At 39.8% G+C, this 21,406-nt stretch overlaps 1 protein-coding gene across 1 annotated transcript in view; it reads left to right on the top strand.

Moving 5' to 3' along the window:
* Window positions 1-21,406, top strand: part of htr4 (5-hydroxytryptamine receptor 4) — a 175,458-nt gene that overhangs the window by 86,494 nt on the left and 67,558 nt on the right. The window contains exons 3-4 of the mRNA XM_084352815.1: window positions 10,592-10,705; window positions 20,315-20,515. Of these exons, the coding sequence (XP_084208941.1) occupies window positions 10,592-10,705; window positions 20,315-20,515 (315 nt within the window). The remainder of the gene's footprint in view (window positions 1-10,591; window positions 10,706-20,314; window positions 20,516-21,406) is intronic.

The raw sequence follows: 21,406 nt of genomic DNA, 5'->3' as shown, positions 1-21,406 counted from the left end.
CCAATTGATGTTGCTGTTTATGAGACAGTTTGAGTTTCGCACCAGAATTTTGATTCACCGCTTCTTGCGAATGTGAGAAGTGGCCTCACCTGACACCTGATGAATTTAGATTCACAAACGGGATGAATCTTCTGCATCTCACTAGGATGCTTTTCTCTGTCGTGGCTGTAGTTTGTGATTTAGACTGAGAAGTTATGAATTTTTCATAAAAATCGAGCCTGGCCTTAAAAAAAATGCCTGGAAAATGAGGCATTGAAATGCTGATGAGCATATCGGGGCACATTTGTGTGAGTTCGAGAGGTAGAAACACTGTGGTAAATGTGTGTGCTTGTGTGTGTGTGTGTGTGAGAGAGAGGGAGGGAGGGGTAGTGTTATTACTGAAGAAGGGGCGATGCTGTCATCAAGAGAAAAAACAAAATAGAACGAGTGAATGGGTTTTGATTGATACACAATTTAATCTGTGTGTGTGCGTGTTTGTGTGAGTTTGAAGAGGACTTGTGAAACCGTGTGTGCGACTGAATGATGCAATTGTGTGCTGTTGATGATGATTGCCCTCCTTTTGTTCATCTCATGCAGGTGGTGTTTTCCTCTTTTTAAGAGATCTCTGCCAAATCTGTCAACTTTTGTCTAATTCTCATCTTTGTATTTTTTGTTTGGGAGTATTGTTCTCTTATCTGCAGCGTTTGCTCCAATTATAGCTTTGCATTTTCACAAACAGCCTCAACTCTGTTTTGGGGAGTGAAAATTAGCATTTATGTTTGGGAAGTTGTCAAAACGTGATGGCTGGAAACAAATCTAAGGCACCCTGAGCCATGTTGTGAGTTTTAAAGCTGTGAGACAATGGAGGGACTTTTAAACAGTGGGTTTATTCAAGTTAGGAGCTACAGGGAAGTTGATGGAGGTACACAACTTGACATTTACAATCCTAACAATGGGTGCACAGAGCAAGCTTTAATAGTCTTCAATTAGCTGGGTAAACAGTCGCATGAACGCTTTGCTTCATCACAGCCCAGAATTTCCTGTTAATGCATCCTGGTAAATGTCAGCTCATGTCAGATTATTACCTCTGCTTCACTTCCTCGTGTTTCATTTTGTCGCATCGTTTTGTTTTGTGACTGAATATTGATTAGTTAGTTTTGTAGAAGTGCAGGCATGCTGTGATGACAGGCACAAATAAACTTGACTTTTAAATAGTCTCTGATTTTCTCAGATTTAGTATATCAGTGCTCTTTGTTTGCTTTCCTGTTTCATTTTATTGCATTGTTTGCAAAAAATATGACGTTGTTTTGCTTTGATTAAAACATAACATTGCACTCACAAGTAATACTGTAGCTGAGATCTTGGAGCATGGTGGCATCATTACATCAAAGTCCCAAAGGGGAAAAACGACTGGCAGTCACCCAACAGCTCACCACAATTATATAAACCTCTTTATTGAACCATTACAATTATACATTTCTTAAACCAAATAAAAAACAGGCTCACCGGGTATCACACAAAGATAGAAAACATTGAAGTCAACAGAGTACAAATATCTACAGATGAAATAAAACCACTGAATTAAATTTTACAGCCAGTGTAAATGATGTAGTGGTAAGATTATGCAGGACATTAACTCTACTCTCCTGCATGAAAATGATGCATGTGATGCACGTCCTTACTTACCACCTCCCTGTAGAATACTTCCTTCATTTGCACATAACACTGCAACATACAGTAAATCATGAAGTGCAGAACTGTCATTACTGGGGATACTGGTCTGTTTATGGTTTTATATAGGCTCTATACAGAATTCTTGTGCTCTGCAATTACACTGCCAAAACGCTGGTTGGCAGTGGGGTTTCAATGCCACTGTCCTGAGTTTCTTTGTGCACTTCAAACTATGGTGACTAAGACTTAGTCAGTGGAATTTTGAATTTTCTGGCAGCCTGGTCATATGCTTCTAAGTTTGATGCTGTAGTTACCCCTAGCATTATTTCTTGTTAGCGCCTCTGTAGTGCAGTACTATAAAGGGCGAGAAAAGTCTGAGTGCGGGGATTGTTGGGCTGGTCAAACAGTAGACTTTCCCCTGGAGACCGGAGCTCGTGTCCTGAGTTGGACAAAGAGTTATATTAATTGTGATTTTTTTAAAGTTATGAGACCAGTATGGTTACTACCTAACTTGCTTTACTTATGTAATGTGATGGGAGTCATGTGACTGTATGTAGTTGTTTTAACCCAAAGTATGATCTTTTCTTAAACCTTACCAAACCATGACTGTTTGACTGGGTTAATAACAGTCCAAAAGTCATATAATATGACATAATATGTGAATTGTTTGTCAGCAAGCTTTATTTTGAAAGTCTTTCCAGATGTTGTATTATTGACTGCAGAGCCTTTTAGCACATACAAAAGTGACACTAGAGCGATTGGAAGAGCATCATAGTTTGAAGCTTAAGACCACTGACCGGTTAACCTCTCTTTGATTTGGTTGGTCAACTCAATTTGAAAATGCCGGAGAAGAAGAACCAGATAGACAGACAGCTTCAAAAATCATTTTTCTGTTCACCTTCGTTTTCTCTTCCTAATATCTTTGCCTAACCCGGAGTTTGCTCAAACTTGTGTCACTTGAGTGACTTTGTTTCTTCACTTCACTTTAGTTTTCCCAGAACTCATTAATTGAAAAATTAACAGCAATTCTGCAAAACTGAAAATTATTCCAAAGTGTAAACCAGAATCCCTTCTATTTTTTTCCACATTAGCACTCTGTGCTGAGGCTGCTCACCATCAGGCAAATAAAAAAGCAATGAAGCCAGCTCTTTTCTTTGACACCACACCAACTGTCGCTCACAATGTCCATCACACCACGAGCTATAAAAGCAGCAACCAGGTTTAAATTGCAGTCGCTGGAACCGTTGCAAACTCTTAATGCTCTCTCGGGCTGTTTGACTGCCACCACTTTCAAACCAGATTGTGTTTCCAGCCTTTTTGCTGCTTCGTCTTGCACCATATTATGTTGTAAAGCCTGAGGTGAGGTAAAGATAATAGAGCCTAATTGGAACAAAAATCCAGTTTGACCTCTCAGCCCGGCACAGAAACAGAAACCTGTCGTTCAGAGGCCAACCTCAGCTGAAGCAGCAGACACAGTCATTTGCTTAAAGAGGCCTCGTCACAGCAAAGAAAATAATCTTCTGGGATTGGAAACACATAAATCACAGACCAACAGTTTAGCGGTGGGCGCCTTCACTGTGACTAAAACACCACGTCAAAACATGATTGGCAATTTTATACATCTACAAAGGTGTGTAATTTAAGATTTGACGTGAAGAGACTAAAAATGACGTTTCATTTATTGATCCTGGACCTGGAAGGAGTTTTTAGTAGAAAGTTTATTTGAAAAGATTACAAACAGGTGTTAAGTTAAATGGTTTCCATGCTGGTGTCCTCTGATGGTTTATTTTTATGCCCATTTGAGGTTTTAGATGTGATCAAACTTAAGTTACTGAAGTTCAGGAGTCTCTAAAATATGTGGGTTTTCTTCAGCTCTCTCGCTTGATACAAATGCCATTTATTACCGAGCCGTCAGTTCAAAAAGAAGAGATATATTACCTGCTAAGCATGCACATGGGAGAATGCTATTTTCTGCTTCTTCCCACAAAATAAAAAAATGTCATCAACAAGGCCGCTCGCTGTAATGCATTGATTTATTGTCCTTTGTCACAATTTTCCAGCTGAGTGAACTACCTGCTTTCATAATTTATTTTTACTCCCGAGCTTTCAAGCATAATTATTCTCATTTTTCTGCCTCCTCTTTCACTCTCTTGTGGTTCCAGCCAGCAGGAGACTCTCTCGTGACCTGACCCTCTGTTCCAACACATTTTTCCCTGTTTATGACGCCGAGCAGCAGCGTTTGATACTGGTTTTGATGGCACCCATTGCCTCTGGTGCTGGTCTGCATAATAGCATGCTTGTCTTTGCCTGCTGAGAGGGAACGCCAGTGTCCAGACAGCTATTGTTAGCAATTAGGGATTCCCACTAAGGCTTCCACCACCAGCCAGAATGTTTCTTTTTTTCCTATACTGTAAGAGACAATGTGAAGTTGGAAGCTTTCAGTGTTGATAAGATGTTTACCCACACACAGGGTCTGATGGATGTATCTGATGGTGACATGTTTGGGTGAGCAGGAACAGAGGAAACAGGCCTGATTGATGGCGAACAGACAGGATGGGATGGGTGTGAGATCTCTTCATGGGGGGTTTTCAAGTCCTCATTTACAGAAATTTGATTTAGTTAGATTCATGTAGCTGGAAGCTGGTATCCAGGATTTAATAACTGATAAGATGTCAAAAGAATCTATTACAAAATGTTTGGTTTTTTTCACAGTAGAGTACCAAAGTAGGAGAAGTTATTTTAGTCAATCCAGAAGTATATGGCGACAGAGCTGGATTCATACCTCTTTGGCCTCTTTTAAACTCTCCCCTCCTTTCAGCCAGCGCTTTCCCGAAGGAACTCTCATGCAGAAATAATAAATTTCCTGATGCTCTTGTGTCCTGAGATGAACAAGAGCTTTCGAGGACTGTCAGGAGAGAGGAAGCACTTAAATCATCAGCACTGGATGACGTCTTCTGTGCTCTCTCCTGCTCGAATGATTTAGCAATCTACCAGTTTTTCCCCCTTTGTATCATTACTTTTTGCAGTCTTGTCTGCTTGCAATGGTGCGCAATGTGCTCTTTTTTGTTTTTTTCTTTCTCTCACGGTCATATTGTCTGCTTATATCGAGCTCGGACACTGCAATTTCCTATTGATGAAATTTAATAGGGAAGCATAAAGTGAGTAAGTAAATTAGTAAATGCGAGCAGACAGAAGGATAAAGATTGCAGAGTAAAAGGATAAAAATATCATTCTTTTTAACTCGAAATTTATGAATAGAAATATTATACTTGAGAGCAGTTGTGTTCACTTAAGCTGACAGTGTTTCTGCAGATTCTGTTTACATCAGCCACAGAGTCCAGTTCTGAGGTGGATCCACCAACACTGTAAAAGTTTTACAGCTCTAAACTTTGATGCACTAGCCGACACTTTTCCCCATATTCTCTGCAAGTTTGTAGAGGCCTCTGTGCAATCAGCTCACCTCGCGGAATCACTCGAGTGTGCTGACGGACTTTTGATTTCTCTGGCAACCCCACACAACTAGCTCTCTGCCTGCTTCTGTGCCGACCACAGAGTGGCTCCTGTTTGTCATTCATCAGGGCTGAAAAAAGAGGCTGCTCTTTAGATCCAATCAGCGCCACTTCAGCAGCTCGTTCAGTGCAGCAGCCACCTGATACGGAGCTGCTGGAGAGGCTAAAGCCACGCTCCAGAATAGCTTCAAATGCGGTGATGCAGCTCTGACGCAGTGTAGGTGATTGAGATTTTTGAGGAGATATCTTTCAGAACATTTTCATATTTATTTTGAAAAGTTCTTGCCCTCAAAACTGTGTCTGTCTTTCATGGGGCAGCAAATAAATCCAGCTGTCCGTTGACAGATTGGAGCTTTAAAGCTTCTCGTCTGGACAAGGTTTTTCCCCAGTCACCCCTCATCTGTCTCTGATCGTCTAATTGAGGCTGTCGCTTGCTGATTGCCCACCAGAAGTCCAGCTTAGCTGCAGGTCAGAGTTCATGTGTATCAGATGTCAACAAAGTTATAAGTGTTCTGTTGTGCTTAGTTTCTTTCTTTTACCTCTGGCTCTACATTTCTCTCTCTCAATCTTTCCCTGTCTTCGACACGCTCGCAGATATATATCGGAGGATTTAAGAGCAGTATGCAAGAGTCCTTCATACATCTGAAAATTCACTTTAGAGCCCACGGTGCGGTGCAGAAGGAAGGCAGTCGAAAAGAGATTTACAGAATGTACTAGTTGTTACCAATGCTCCTAGCATCTCATCTGTCAGTGAGTTTCTCCACAGTCAGAACACACCACTGTGTTTTTCTGCAGGTCTGTCTCAGCTCCCGAGTTACAGGCGCCTTTTGTTTCTATATGCACCTTAAATATAGAGGAAGATTTGATATATAACACATATTTTTTCAGGGTTTAGTTTAGTTAGTCAAGGCTCATCTTCTACTCTGGCCTCACAGTGGTTGAATGAAGTCCCCGGTAACGTCTGGACAGCAGATACACAAACTGACCCTCCTTGCTCCAGGTTTAGACTACACCCAGAAACCCCATGAAGGCACTTGTTGACATCTAATTTCTACATGAAATAAATGAGTTGTAAGCACTGGTACAGAAGGAGGCACTCGCAAATTTTGATGACATCTGACTCTTGAATGCACCTAGGTTAAAATAGGCAAAAGACGTCTTATGTTGTGATTCAAACAAAGTGCTTCTTGGATTGTGAAACAGCATTTGAAACCCCTCCGGTCACATCTTGTCTTTCAACACTTTCTGTTGGAACTGGAACCATTTATGTAACTCTCCCAAACCCACAATATGACGATCATGCCCTCTACATGTGGAACTAGTCAGGTGTGTGGAGGTCAGAAAGTATGTTGGGGTTGAACTTCTCTCTCAAGCTCCCATTTTTGTTCTTCACACTGTCAATTCTCCTGTGAACATGTGAGTGCAATCCTGCCTGAAAGTGTTGGATGTTTTCCAATCGCACGATTAATGCATCTTGCTCTTTCTGACAGCAGGCTTTTGGGATGTTTTATCGGCACAGCTCTGTAATACAAGGTTACGTCTAAACTTGACTTTTACAATTTTTGCAAATCACTATTTCAGTACTAAGCAGAAGATTAGATGAGCAGGGTTGTGGCCGGGAGATTGCAGGTCTGTAATTCAGGGTAATTATTAGTTTCTTTCAGTATGAAAGAAAAACACTTCTTTAACAGTGTCCTAGCCCCAATCCCAATACACCACTTGCCCATAACAGTTAACCCTTTTGCACTTAACGCTTTTGCATATTCACACTAAGGGGTATGGTGCCCTGATTCTGCACACTTCACACTTTTCACCACTTCTCTATTATCAGTGCCGACTGGCAGGGTAGGAACAAGGGTTGCTATTGTTAGCCTATAAAGCACCGCTAGTGGCCAGGAAGAAGTGAAGCAGTATTTTTTTTATTTGAAGACTTGATTGATAGCGCAGAGTTGTGAAGAAATTGCGAGGGTCCATGTTTTTATATCTCCATCATTTGAATGTCAAATGACATTGTGATAATACCAGGACTGCCACAGGAGAAATCACCACAGGTGAAGATGGTATATTGGAAATGTCCATGTTGCTTCCATTTACATAAACGCCATCGTGAAGGGCTGTCCCATTTCATAGGGGGAGATTTCAACCAACACCCCTTGTAACGCTTGTCTGAGGGGCAAGGGAGCACTGGAAAACTTGGAGTTTATAAATCTTAAAAGAGAAACCTTCTGCACTGGACAGCTGGATGCTGAGCTTAAAAGCTTGTTCCTTAAGAATTAGGAAGCAGATGCCAGCAGCTTAAGAATCTGAAGCTGACAGGCAACTCATGGTCAGTGTGAGTTTGGAGAGCTTAGAGAGGAAGCACTGCTCTTGCTTCTGCCTGCATTATCAAATCCAAAATTGGATAAAGCTCTTGCCTGACAGAGGAAATGTATATTCTGCCTGTCATACCTGCAGCTGTGTTAAAAAGTAGTTGCTATGACTGTGATGTCTCATTTAGGGGGAAAGGTCAGATTGTGTAGCCAACAAATTTGAGATGAAAGAAGATTAATGCGATACTACTGAGGCCTTTCTAACTTTTTTGTGGTAATGATGCTTCTGTTAAGAACCTGTCAGCGTTCCCATTTGATCTGATTAGTGTGTTGGCTCCACTGATCAAAGACAAGCCTCATTTGCACACTATCACTTTGCCTTTGAACCTCAGATGGTGAGAGTAAAATAATTTGGCAGATAGGGAGGGCTTACAGACTCCAGCTGTGAAACACACAGTAAGAGGCGTGTGTTAACTTATTACAGAACATTAAAGCCACACATATATTGCCCCCAAAGTTGTGATTTTCTGCAGACTTGCAGGACGAAAATTGAAATTTCTCTTGCGTGATGGAGCTGTTCTCACTCCTCCTACTGCTCTCTCCCTGTCAAGCCTTCAAGTTGAGAGACCACAAAGCACAGGAGGATTACTGTAATGCATTACCAATGTCAAACAAGTCTAAGATGAAACAAGTCATTTTCAGAGAGCTCTTAAACCACACAAGTCACTCCGAGGGCTTTGATTCATAACCCTAGCCATGCCTTGAGACATTTTGTTGAAGCTGTGCCAAGGTTATATGTATATGTAAGAGAGAAAGTGCAACATCTGCAGTTTTATGCCATAAAATATATCACATTCACCATGGTGGATAGAGAATAAGCACTCTGCACCTGCTTCTTTTTAACTTCATTTCAGCCTGAATCAGACAAAAAAAATGACCTTTTTGCATTTCGAAAAGGTCAGGATGCAAGTATTGTCAAAATGCCAAACATGTCAGTTGTGGAAACTTTAAATTGAATATCTTTTGTCAAAAGTGTTGAGAAAAGGTTGAAAAATAGCTGGCATCATAAGTCAGTTTACTTTCATCTTCCGGACTCTGACCACACCACCGGTACAGCACAGCAGGGATTGGAGAGTAAGAATATACCGTCACTCCCCAATCAATCAAACAAACCTCAGTATTCCAACTTCTTTGCGTACTCACAGCCTGAGTGAATGCTGGGGCAAAGTTGGGAAATGCTGTATGAAAATCTACAGCAATAGCAGTGAGTGAGCAGAGTACTGATAAATCGCACCCAAAATGGAGAGGTAAATATCAATATATTGAGTTTTCGGTACATTATTAAAAATGAGCTGAAATAAAAAATGATTTTTAAACATTTTAAGATAACATCCTCAGTCAAGTTGTACACCTATTTAATATTTCTTTTCCCCAAAACTACTCCCTTAACATGTAGCTGCATGGCCGGGATGCAATTCTCATTATACATTATTGGCTACAAAAGCAGGTCCCTTCCTACCACTGTTTTTACAGGAAACATGTAAATATGTGGAAGCGAATGACACTTCGCCCTCTGTTTCATGTGGACTTTTGACAATTGACAGGATAAGTGGTGTGTAGAGCTGGGGTGGTGTCTTTAAAGTAGCATGGTTCCAGACCTCCGTCTCCAGTCCAAGAAGAAAAATTCACTTTTCACAGCAGCCCAACGGTCAAAAGTAGAGGAAATGAGTGATTGAGTGATAAATAAAGATAAAATACAAAATAAAAATTTTATACAGTATATAAAACTTGTATTACCAAACATATGCAAAAAAATGCAAAAAATTTAAATAAGATGATGTGAGGATAGGACTTTTATTTAATCTCAATCACAGATGTGTGTTTTGTAAGAATACACACTTCTGTTTCTGATTTTACTTAAGACCAGAGTGAACGGTGTGTGCATGTGCATGGTTTAAGACTAATATATCATTCTTTAAACTTTAGTCCTGTTAGTAATCCCCCTTTTTTTTCATAAATGTATCTGTAATCTATGTTTTCCTGTCACTTTACCAGAATAGTTCCACAAGCCTGCTTATACGAATATGACCATGATGGATAATTGCACAGGGAAAAATACACAGGACACGAACAGGAATTAGACAGAAGATGTGCACACTGTAAATATTACTAAATGTGTAACATAATTTGTATATAATATAATGTGTATACATTATATTATATGTATATATAATGTGCATGTGATATAATATAAATAAACGGGATATCTAACCTGAGATGAATGGTGCAGAGTAGCTGTGATGTTGTCAGTGTATTTCCTCGTTGTCGAGGAATGTGAAACCTTACTACTTCCTTTGATGAATGATAAACCTTTCATGTAATTGTTAAGGAGATGGATTCACAACCATTTCAAGCATCAGTAAGAGCCGAGAGACAGACATTACTGTAAATAAGCCTGTTCTTCACATCACAGTTACGGAGTGTCTCTCTTTACAACCACTCTTACTGTATGTTCACGTTGCTGGTTTTGAAAAGAGTTGTGCTGGATGGCTGATTGCTGTGATCAAGCAGGCTACCTGGGAGATTTTAATAACTCAACGGCACCTGAACGACTGCAACATTCAGAAAACCAAAGATATCAAACTTCTAAACTTGTTTGTATCATTTCACTGTGGAATAGAAATCAAATAAATGACTTTCCACAACATCACATACAGAAGATTCACTGTTATAGGTATATAGGATCGGTTAATATCAAATTCTCTACTTGAGAAAAATTGATGAGCAACAGTAACTTTATCACACATAAATCCAGCTTTCACAGGATGGAGCTCTCAGTCTCGTTAAAGTTTCCTGCCAATGACTGCGCCCATACCTGAACTTAATTTGGAAAAATTAAGACAAGAGTTTACCGGGAGGAGATTACTTTTTTGCTGAGTTGCAGCTGCACTTCATGGTGTCAGCTCATAAAAAGAATGATTTATATTAATATAAAAATCTCTTCTTCACTTTTTGTTCTCTCCATCACTCTGTATCAATCTGTAAAAGATACAGACTGTAGCTTGACTCCTCAGATCTGAACTGATGTGTTTTTGTTGTTGTGTCTTTTTTCCGTTTCTGTAGTGACAGCATGCCAAAGCGGATGGCCCTGATCTGCTTCCTGTCTCTGGTCATGCTGATGACCATCCTGGGAAACATGCTGGTCATGGTGGCCGTCTGCAAGGACAGACAACTCAGGTGGGACAGAGCTTTCTTTTCTTTTCCAGACATATATTCCTTTCTTTCCAATAGCACATACATTAACTGTACATTCAGTTGATCAAAACTATCAATAACCTTGTTTGAGATACAGAGGCAACAGGGGTTTGGGTTTGGTATTCCAGCAAAGAATCAAATTCAGAGATTAAATGTGTGTGTTTAAGTGACAATAAGAGGACATAGGTCAGACTGGAACAAAGTGAGGACCTTTTTGTTAAGTGGGGACATTTTGGGCAAGGGGCTAGGGAATGCATTATGTCAACAAGGACGCTCACGAATAACGCAGTACAAGTGTGTGTGTGTGTCCTTGTGAGTGATTAAGTGAGACAAAGATAGAAATGATGTTTGCAAGAAGGAAAGAGCGTAAGAGAAGTAGAGCGAGAAAGCTACAGTTAAGTAACACATCAACTGCTTCTAAAACCGGATTCTCAAAAGTGGATTCCCCAAACACTGAAGACGTAACCACAGCAGAATATACTGCAAATATGAAATGAAAAATAAATGTATGTACATAGTATGTCACCACACAAAAACATACATACACTGTACAAAGAACGAGTGCTTCTTCTGTGTGCCACTAGCAATGCAGGCGACACAGGTTGGCAGGTCATCCTGAGGACGTGTGGTCATGTGGGAGCAGCTGTCGCCACAATAATTCATTCTTCTTCTCCTCCTCTGCGCCTATCCTCTCCACCTTTTCTTTCTTCTTCCCTTGTGTCATCCCTCCCTCTCTTCTTTCTCTGTCACTTACTGTCTATCTGATAGTCGGACTCTCTCTCTCTCTCTCTTTGTCTCTTTCTATCTTGTGACACCTGAGAGCTCAGGGTGACCTTCGTCCCCAGGATGTAGTCATGACGTGTGTGTGTGTGTGTGTGTGTGTGTGTGTGGAGTGGCATGGCGTGAGCACACACCCAAAAATAGTAAATGTAGGCAGGTGTGTGTCAGTTGTGTGTGTGTGTATGTGGAATGAAAGTATTTGAGGTTTCACTTCTGTGTATAATTGCATTCATGCAGCGTGTGCATGTGTGTGTATTTACTGGATGTGTGTATGTAAGTGATGTGACAAAGTCACCGCTGTGAAGCCTCACCTCCCTGAGGAGGGAAGCATGACACAACATATTTGTTTCTCCCTGCTTCATTGTCACTGAGGGAATACACACGCACACACACACACACACACACTCATCCACTGTCTTTATTCACTTACATGCAAACATAAACACACACACATTCAGACAAACTGTGAGACCCATGGGTGAAAAAATGAAGAATCTCAGAGGACATCATTAAAAACCAACAACTGTCCAGTGTTGGTGATACAGCCAGTAAACAGCCTGTCGGTCAGTTTGCAGGTCAGTCAATCTAAAGAAACAGTCAGGTGGTATTTTTAAATTTACATGGTTTGTCTTATTAGCACTTACTTCTGGCCAAGTGCCGACATAAACAAGAACACAACAGTAGGCACCGCCACTGATTAACATTCCATAAGCATCAGCATTAAAACTTTGTCAGACTCACAATGGACAGTTTAAAAATAAAGTATAGATGTCATCAGATATCATCTTTTTGATTCCATGCATTCGTCTATCATGTCACAACCTGGTGCCTTCATTACCCACAATGCAATTTGAATGCCAGCAGTTCAGTCGGAGATGCTAATGTACCCTCAAGCAGAGATAAAGAGTGAACTACGCATGTGGTTTTCCACGAGGCTACAAGCTAGCTACAGCTCTCATCTGTACAGTCAGGATTCAGTTGTTGTAGACTGTGCAAGCAGCCCAGCCACCAAAGTTGTGAGGCAGATTTGCCTCAAATCCATGGCTGAATCTAACACAGTTCACCGCCTGTGTGCTTAAAAAACAAATCTCTGTGACGTCCAGCCTACAAAACTTTCTTCCATAGAGAGCTTGCCGTTGACTTGTAAACTTGTTGATTACTGTTGTCATTTTGAGCTGTAACTGTAAGGTTTGACAATATATTGTTGAACACTGTGGTCAGAGTGTCACAGTCATGCTGTGTTGCTGTGACAAACCAAATCTACCAAACAGCAACATCTCACCACAGGTCAGCTACTGCTAATTTTCGGTGAACTCAAGCATTTTTTTTGGTCGGTAGCATTACAGGTAAATTGCCTCTTCAACCAAAATGAAAATAAAACTGTATGTAAGCTAGAGTAGCAAGGGTTTTCTTCCTGGAAGTTATTGCAAACAAACATTGTGATTGGTTGTATAAATTAGTGATTTAGCAAAACATGCTACAATTTAGCATGTTACACTTCAGATTCTTGACAGGCAACATATCACAACAGTATCTGTGTAACAGAATTAAAATAGGCTAATTATTATTGATATAGTATTTTATATTATTATGCATACATATGTAATAATAATATGTTTACATGGAAAGTAGCTGGATGGACAAGTTCTGTGCAGCCTGTAGGAGAGGAAAGCTGCCAGTAAAAGTGTTTGGATAGGTAGGGACACACACACAAACACACACACACACACAAGGTGTTGACACCAGCAGAGGGTGATTCAGAGGGTGCTAAACTACTCAATAACCACCACACAAACACAACCACTGCTACCAACCACCTCTTGTTTCTCTCAATGTGTCAAGTCAAGTGTGTGAACTAGTAACCCCCACACACACACACACCCCACACGCAGACACATACTGCCACACAGTCTGCATGCTGTTTATACTGGACATTGGGCAGATCTTTCAGCAACTGCGGTGATAAATCTGTGCTCGTGAAGCTTTTTTGGTCCCTCGTTACAATCAGGAACGTAGTTATTAAAGAAATGTGTACGTTGTCATTTTGTGTCTCATGTGTGCAATTAAAAGCTAACTGCTTGAAGATATTTTTATTGTAATAAGTAACAATACATTTTAAGCTATGGTACTTTGCAATTTCTTGAATTGACATGGTGCAGCCTTGGTTTTCCTTTTGAATGACACTTTTCTGTTCTTTCTTTGGATCAACCATGTAACACTGACACATTATCTTATTTCTCCATGAAATAGAAAAAAACATATCCATCTTAGTTATTTGATAAATGCATTAATTACACAAATGAATATTAACATAATGGCTTGAAGGGAATTTAAATTGTCATTAGCATTTCTAAATGCTGTTGTAATTGAGTGCTGCAGTGTCGTTGCAGATGGCATTCACAGCCTCAGGCAACATTTCACAAAAACAAAAATACAAGCTTAATGCTGTTTTGTGGCAGGGCAGTTGTCTTGTTGTTATTTCCCCTGGGGTCATTTTATTTACATGTTTTTAGCTTTGAAATTCACCAGCTGGAGGATACCCAACCGGCAAAACAAACCATCTAACGAGGGAATAGTTTGATTGTACAGGACTGTGTCAAACTAAATTCCCAGTTCTGGTACACAACAGCATTTTAGCATCACTTCACCTACTGTAGGTGCATCATTGCCTTAGTTACAGCTTCATGAAGAAAAACAGTGTCTTTCTCTAAACCAAGCTACTTACATGATTTTGAATGTGTTTTCCTGCCTGTGTCTGTGTCTTTATCCCCCTTCTCCTCTTTGTGTATTTTCATGTAAAATGCCCTCATGTCTCCTCCTCCACTCTCCATATTGTACAGTAGATGCCAATGTTCATTTGTAAATGACACCAGCCTTACAGTAACACATTCCCTTTTAAAAAAGTTTAGTTATTCTGAGCACTTTAAGCTAAACACGATATGTCATCTTAACTAAACATGACGCCTCCCCCTCCAGGCGTGCTAATGGTTTCTAAACTGCTCTGAATTACAGCCAACACTGCTGTATGTGTGTGTGTGTGTGGGGGGGGATGTATTACTAACGTTGTGGGGACACACATCTGTTTACACACTGACATTGTGGGACCCACCTCCGTTATGGGGACAAAACATAATGTGAATCATTACATTTTTATGGTGAAGTGTGTTTCAGCCTAGAGTATAGCGAGTGGGTGTTTAAAAACCTGTTCATCTACAGTATGTGTGTGTGTGTATGGATAAAGTACTTGTGTGGGCTTCTGTGTGTCAAATGCGTGTAAGTGAACATGTGTGTGCTCATGTCCAACATGGTTTACTTGTGCCCCACATGCAGCAGACAGCTGGCTGTTTCCAGGACTAACAGCCTGTTTTAAGGGGCTGTTTGGGTTAGGGACAGGCAGATGGAAAGCCCTCACAGCCATCAGCTCTTACTGCAGCTATTTATAGACTGCAGAGCATCCACGCTGCAGAGCCGACAGCACGGAGAACAGGACTGACTGACAGATTCATTCACTGATTAGCTGGTTGGCTGGTGTGGTTCGTCTGGAAACGGAAGGGTTAACCAGCCTGATAAGGAAAAGGAGATATTGCCAATCTCCATGTGATTGCTTACCTCTCATAATTTCCTTGTAATCTAACAGTTTGACTGGCTGATGATCTGTGACAATACTTCCAACCACCCTTTGACCTATCTTACCAGGCTTTTGGTCACAGGACATTAGAGTGCCAAAGTAATGAGTCCTAAAACATGAAAATAAGTATTTTAGTTAGTATTTTACCACTTGGCTCCCTCGTCTTGAAGTCAGTGGGTTTTCAGTTAGATGCCAATAAATAAAATCTGTGGTCAACACAAGATTAAAAGATTTTCAAGTTTTGTTCTTCGACATAAAAGTCCCATACACATGAATATAAAGCGTTTAATTGTCTTTAAAGAGAGGGTTGAGGCTAAATGAGATTAAAGAAGCTGTGGGAACATTTAACGTCATCTCATCATTCATCTACTCAGTAATTAAACATCATCTATCATCCATCGTCGATTTGGAACTTGTAGATTGATAAATTTGTATCAAAGGAGACCCATTATGCTTTTTCGTTTTTTTTCCCTTTCCTTCAGTGTTTCATATATGTTCTTGTGGATGTAAAAGTTTAAAAAGCCCAAAGTCTGCGCTAACGGGAGCTCCTCTCTTTTACAGAAAACACTGCTCCCACAGTGCCTGAAACACCTCGTCAGTAGTACCTTTAATTCCGTGACTTCTTGATATCATACTATGTGAGCTATGCTAGCTCAGGCGTGTGTGAGCTGACCAATCAGAGGGGACTGGGTATTTGGGAGAGGGAATCGCTGTCACTGCCGTGTGAGAAAACGGATGCGTTTTTTAAACATTAAAGTAGATTTTTGTGTCTCATTCCCAACTCGTCAAATAATGAACCTCTGGGTTTTCCCAAATCATCACAAACTGAAAGTTAACCATACCAACCTTAAAGCATGTAAACCTATTCTAGTAGTAACCCAAAATAAAATTATGAGCCTGAAAATAAGCAAAATACTGTATGTCTCCTTTAAAGTGTGTATAATATAGTGTAGTCAGAAGCTTAGTGGTGGTGCCCAATAGCCTAACGTTAGCTTTTTTCTTCTAACGATTGCGTTTAAGCATCAAAAATCATAAAAGTATCATAATCTTGTGTTTGCCACAGAGCTTATTTTCGGCAATAATCCAAAAAAGGACAGAAAATATCAATCTGATTGATTTATATGCTATTACTTAATTTCTCTGTTATCAGAAAGGTTATAAATACGTTCGCCTTGTCAAGCCTCTAACTTAACAGCTGGCTGTTAAAGTGATATCCAGTCACTTTCTGTTGGCATTTCTGGATTTTTTTCGCTGCACAGTAGTAAACCTTCTGTGAGTGTGTGTGTGAGACAGAGATCCAAAGAGAGTGATGGTGAGAGAGTATTTATGCATGTGTGTGTCCCTGCTGCATAATGAATCCATATATCAGATCTAACCTTGTTTTGTCAGTAACCTCACGCTGGAAAAACAACATGAGGTACAAGCTTCAAATGTCAGCCTAGGTTGTAAAATAGATTTTTGAAAGCAGTATTGATGTACACTGTTTTTTCCACATTGTAATGCATGACATAAATAAAGGAGACACTAGCAGCTGAATAAACATGAACCAGATGTTTTCAACCAAAAATAAGCTAATAAATCATTGTAAAAGGATTTTTTACATTTTCAGATTTAAAGATGGCGGTAGAGTTTTCCAAAGATAAACTGATAATCAGTCTAAATAGCTTTTTCCTTTCACCTAATCATGTAGTCATCATCTTCATGTATACCATTTTCTGTTCTTAACTAATCAGCAGTGAGTGATGTATCCGTCAGTCAGTCGATCTATCTGTTTGATTCGAAGACACAGATAAGATACAGAGGTATCCGCTGCCTTACCACCAGGCTCTGAAGCGGCTTCTTTCCTCAGACTGCCTCAGTTCAGTCAGTTCAGCCTCCACCATTAAAAAGAAAGAATACATTTAAAGGATTGTTAGTATTAGGATGAAGTGTAACATTGGCACAGATTGTCAGTGTGAAATTAATGTGAGAGTTTGTAAAAGAAAAGAGGAGCCCTGTTGTGAGAATGAGTCTTAACAGCCTGATTAGGGTCATACTGTAGTTACAGTACTCACTGCCTTCAATGAGCTGCACTGATAATACACACTGTAGTACTCCTTCACACGGCAGATGCAACCTTGTAGCTCACTGCTGTCTCTCCCACACTGAACCATGTGGGAGACCTGTTTAACAGTTTATTCATTCATTCAACCTTTATTTAAATCTCGAAAAATTATTGAGGGCAAGCCCTCATTTTTAATGATGTCGACAGCAAAATTAAAAAACAGAATAGGTGCAAAAATGTGATAACAAACAGAAGCAACAAACACAATCACAGAGGGAATAAACAGAATGGGTACATACAAACAATAACAGGTAAGAAGCAATATGACAGAATACCAATAAAACAGAAAAAAGTGCTTGAAAATGATGAGAAACTGCAAGCAAACGAACATTTAATTGGTAGATAAAGTTGATTTTCTTTCAAAAAATACAAAAAATGAAAACGTTCATTTGAATCTTAACCGAGCTGAAAAATGTCATGGATTTGTGCTAAGCTCAGCGAAAAGGCTACTTTCAGTTCCGTAAATAAAATTATAAAACCTACTTCCAGAACAAATGTTAAAATGAAATATATATATATTAAAGACTATTAAAGAAAATAGATACTGAATGAAAAAGGTAGGGCTGGACAATATGTCGCTATTATATTGTTATCCTGATGAGACTTTATATCGTCTTAGATTTTAAATATCGTTATACGGTGATATAAGTGTTGTCTTCCTGGATTTAAAGACTGCTTCACAGTAAAGTGATGTCGTTTTCTGATACTTGTCTTTACCCACTTAGTAATTCTATCCATATTACTGATGATTATTGATCAAAAATCTCATTGTGTGAATATTACCAATATTATGTACCCTAAAATATTTTCGCAATATTGACAATATTTGGTTGAAAAACTATTGTGATACTTGATTTTCTCGCCCAGTCCAAACAGATATGAGGTGCTTTTGGGGAGATTTCAGAACATCGATATCGTACAAAATATCAACATTTTCTTTAAAGTCCTAAAGAAACAGATAAAATAAACCAGATAAAAAATGACTGTGCATGAACAGTACAAAGAGAATATAAAGGACACAAGAAAACCCACTCAGCAGTACAGGACCACCTCTCTATTGGCCATGAACCAGAGCGATGTAGCAGATAAAAGTCCAAAATGTCTCTGCGTCCATTTTATGGTTATATTTGTCTTTTTTATCTCAGCAATACTTTGTGAGACTCTCGCCTGTCACAGATGCTTTTATAAAGAAAATCACGAGAGACTGAAGACTCTGCAGACTGTTAGCTACAACGATCAGGGTGGATTCATCCCTGTCTCTTTTATATGCTTAAGTTTTACCTCTGCTGAATAAAGTCAAGGTTCAGTCCCTTTCTCTCTGTGGTTTCACCTCATCTGAGAAAAGTTAAGCTTTTGGTGACTTTTATTAACTTTCTCACTTTCACAACTCAGCATCTCTCCCTGATCTCCTCCTCCTCCCTCCTCCTCCTCCTCCCCCCTCCTCCTTGTTCAGGAAGATGGATTTTTGTTCTTTCCCTCCATTATTGTTGTTGTCCTGTCCTCCTGAAATCTATTATTTTTGTGAGAAATGGAAGCAATATTTGATTTCAAATTCCATTTCCTTTTTTTTTTTGTCTTCGCTGGTGCTGGAAGAAGAACTCTGAAGTTCAACTTTTTTCTCTGGTGACAGTTTTGGGTCTATTTACACCTGTTTTTAAATTCCTCTATCCATTGCTAAACAACTTCTCATGTAAACCTCACATAAATAGTTAATGGCTTAAATACATTTTTCTATTTTAACATTTTTAATGGTTTTTGTTTTACAGTGAACATACTAACATATGAATTATAAAACTTGTTCATATTTACATTTCCCTCATTTCCTGTCCACAAGTGTACCACATTTCAGGTTGATGTGTTAACATTCTTACCAGTGTACATACGCATTCGTTTTTGTGTGGAATCTCTCCAAAATGGCTAAAATGAAGGAATTTCCATGTAGTGTATAAAATGGAGGGGTAGATATGTTGAAAACCCTTTTTCCAAAATCTATCCAAAACCTGAAGATGTATTGTAGCAGACACTGTAACTCATTTGCTTGGGCGACTTTACAACTATATCCTATTATTTACATCATCCTCCCGGCATGGCTGACATTCAGCTCTTCAGTCCTCTGGTCCTCTGCATGTCATGCCACTCTGGAAATATCCACATGGGACATTACTTCCTACTGGTATTAGTCTTGCCCTGACAGTACGAGACGCTAACGGTTACAGGCACAGGAACACATCCATCTGGCCTCTTTTCAACAACCTGCACCTCCAAAACCAGCAGAAGAAATCAAACTGGTGAACATCAGTGATATGAAATAAAACATGACCCTCTAAATACAAACCTCACTGTGTGGATTTTGTTCTACAGTATATGAATAAATGCGCCTTTGTTTGTGGCTTCACAATGCAAAAAACACACACTACTACTCCTACTATACTACACACACGGTTAAAGGGACAGTTCATCCAAAAAACTAAAATATTTCTTCCTCTTACATGTAGTGCCAGCTATCCATCTAGATTATTTTGGTGTAAGTTGCAGAGTTTTGGAGATATCGGCCGTAGAGTTGTCTGCTTTCTCTCAATTATAATGGAACTAGACGGAACTGGGATTGTGGTGCTTAAAACGATGGATAAATACACTACAGGAAAGAGGAAAAATATGGAATTTTTGATTTTCGGAGGTACTGCACCTTTCAGGTGGCTCGAAAGAATATGGAGTGTGTGCTTTGGAAACCATGGGCATCAATATGTTGCTTCAGCAGCCTCCACACAGAGATTTTCCAACATGCTGCAGAGATTTGCTCCCATTCTTTATCCAGCAACAGTGAGGTCCAACAGTGGCCGCACAGTCGGTGTTCCAGTTCATCCCAAAGGTTTTGGATGTGGTTGAGGTCAGAGCTCTGTGCAAAATCAAACTGAGAGAACTTGCCCAGCTTGTGCACGGGGATGTTAAAACAGGAAAGGAACAAACACAACCTGTTGCCACAAAGCTGGTGGAATATTGAAATATATTATTAAACTGCTGCATTTTGTCATTATGTCTCCAGATGATCAAATCATTCCTGTCATTTGTTCTCCATCAGGAAAATCAAGACCAACTACTTCATCGTGTCTCTGGCGTTCGCCGACTTGCTGGTGTCGGTGTTGGTGATGCCGTTTGGTGCCATCGAGCTGGTCCACCAGCACTGGATCTACGGCGAGACCTTCTGCCTGGTCCGGACCTCGCTGGATGTCCTGCTCACCACCGCGTCCATACTGCACCTGTGCTGCATCGCCCTGGACAGGTGAGACTTTCTGGTGTCCGTGCATTTGTGTGTGGGTTTGATATGTCATGAAAGACTATGTATATTGCATTATAAATACTTAACGTGCTATTTTTTGTTGTGTAATGTTCAAGTGTGGGGAGGCTTGTCTGTGCTGTGTGTAAAATGGTAATTATAGAGAAATATTGCCTCATCTGAAATACTCAATTTCTGAGTAGGTCCACATTAGGCCAGGTGAGTTTGTACATGCATCTTTTCCTCCCTGTTTCATGCCTCTGTTCAACAAAACTGTAATTGAAGAGAAAAAAAGAAGAAAGTGAAGAAGATGAATACTAAACACTAGATACCCTGCAGTAACCAACAGGGTCTCTATTGTGCCATACTGCCGTAAGCTACATAGCAGCCCTGCCACATACATGCAACAATTTTATCATATTGAGAATAATAATGCACAAATATAATGCAAGAAAAATATATCCAAATGTAAACATGTCTTTACATTCATACAGATAAAAAGAAGAGTGTACATTTCTGCAAACCACAGATATGTTGAAACTTTACATTTATTAATGTTTCAGCTTTACCTTCCTTTAGGTTCAGTTTTCAATTTTATGTTGTGACAGCTCTGTGCTTATGGTCAGGTTAGGTAAGGCGCAAAAAACACTTGGTTAGGGTTAGGAAAAGATCAGGTTTTGGCATACAGGTCTTGTCACCACAACACAGCCAGAGATGTCCTGACGTCTCGTTAAAAACTTGCTTTGTTGCAGGAAAGAACACAGCTGAAAAAATGTTTCATTGAAAATATACAGTGGTTTTACAGATGTTGAGACAAGAAGATTGAGTCTTAGATAGTGGTCTCTGGCTTGGCAACCTCTTTGTCCACCTTTGACACCACCACCACCCCCTCCACCT

This window comes from Pagrus pagrus (genome assembly GCF_965226575.1).
Source record: "Pagrus pagrus genome assembly, chromosome: 5".
Lineage (NCBI taxonomy): Eukaryota > Metazoa > Chordata > Actinopteri > Spariformes > Sparidae > Pagrus > Pagrus pagrus.
The sequence above is the reverse complement of the archived record's forward strand: the minus strand, read 5'-3'. Positions and strand labels throughout refer to the sequence as shown.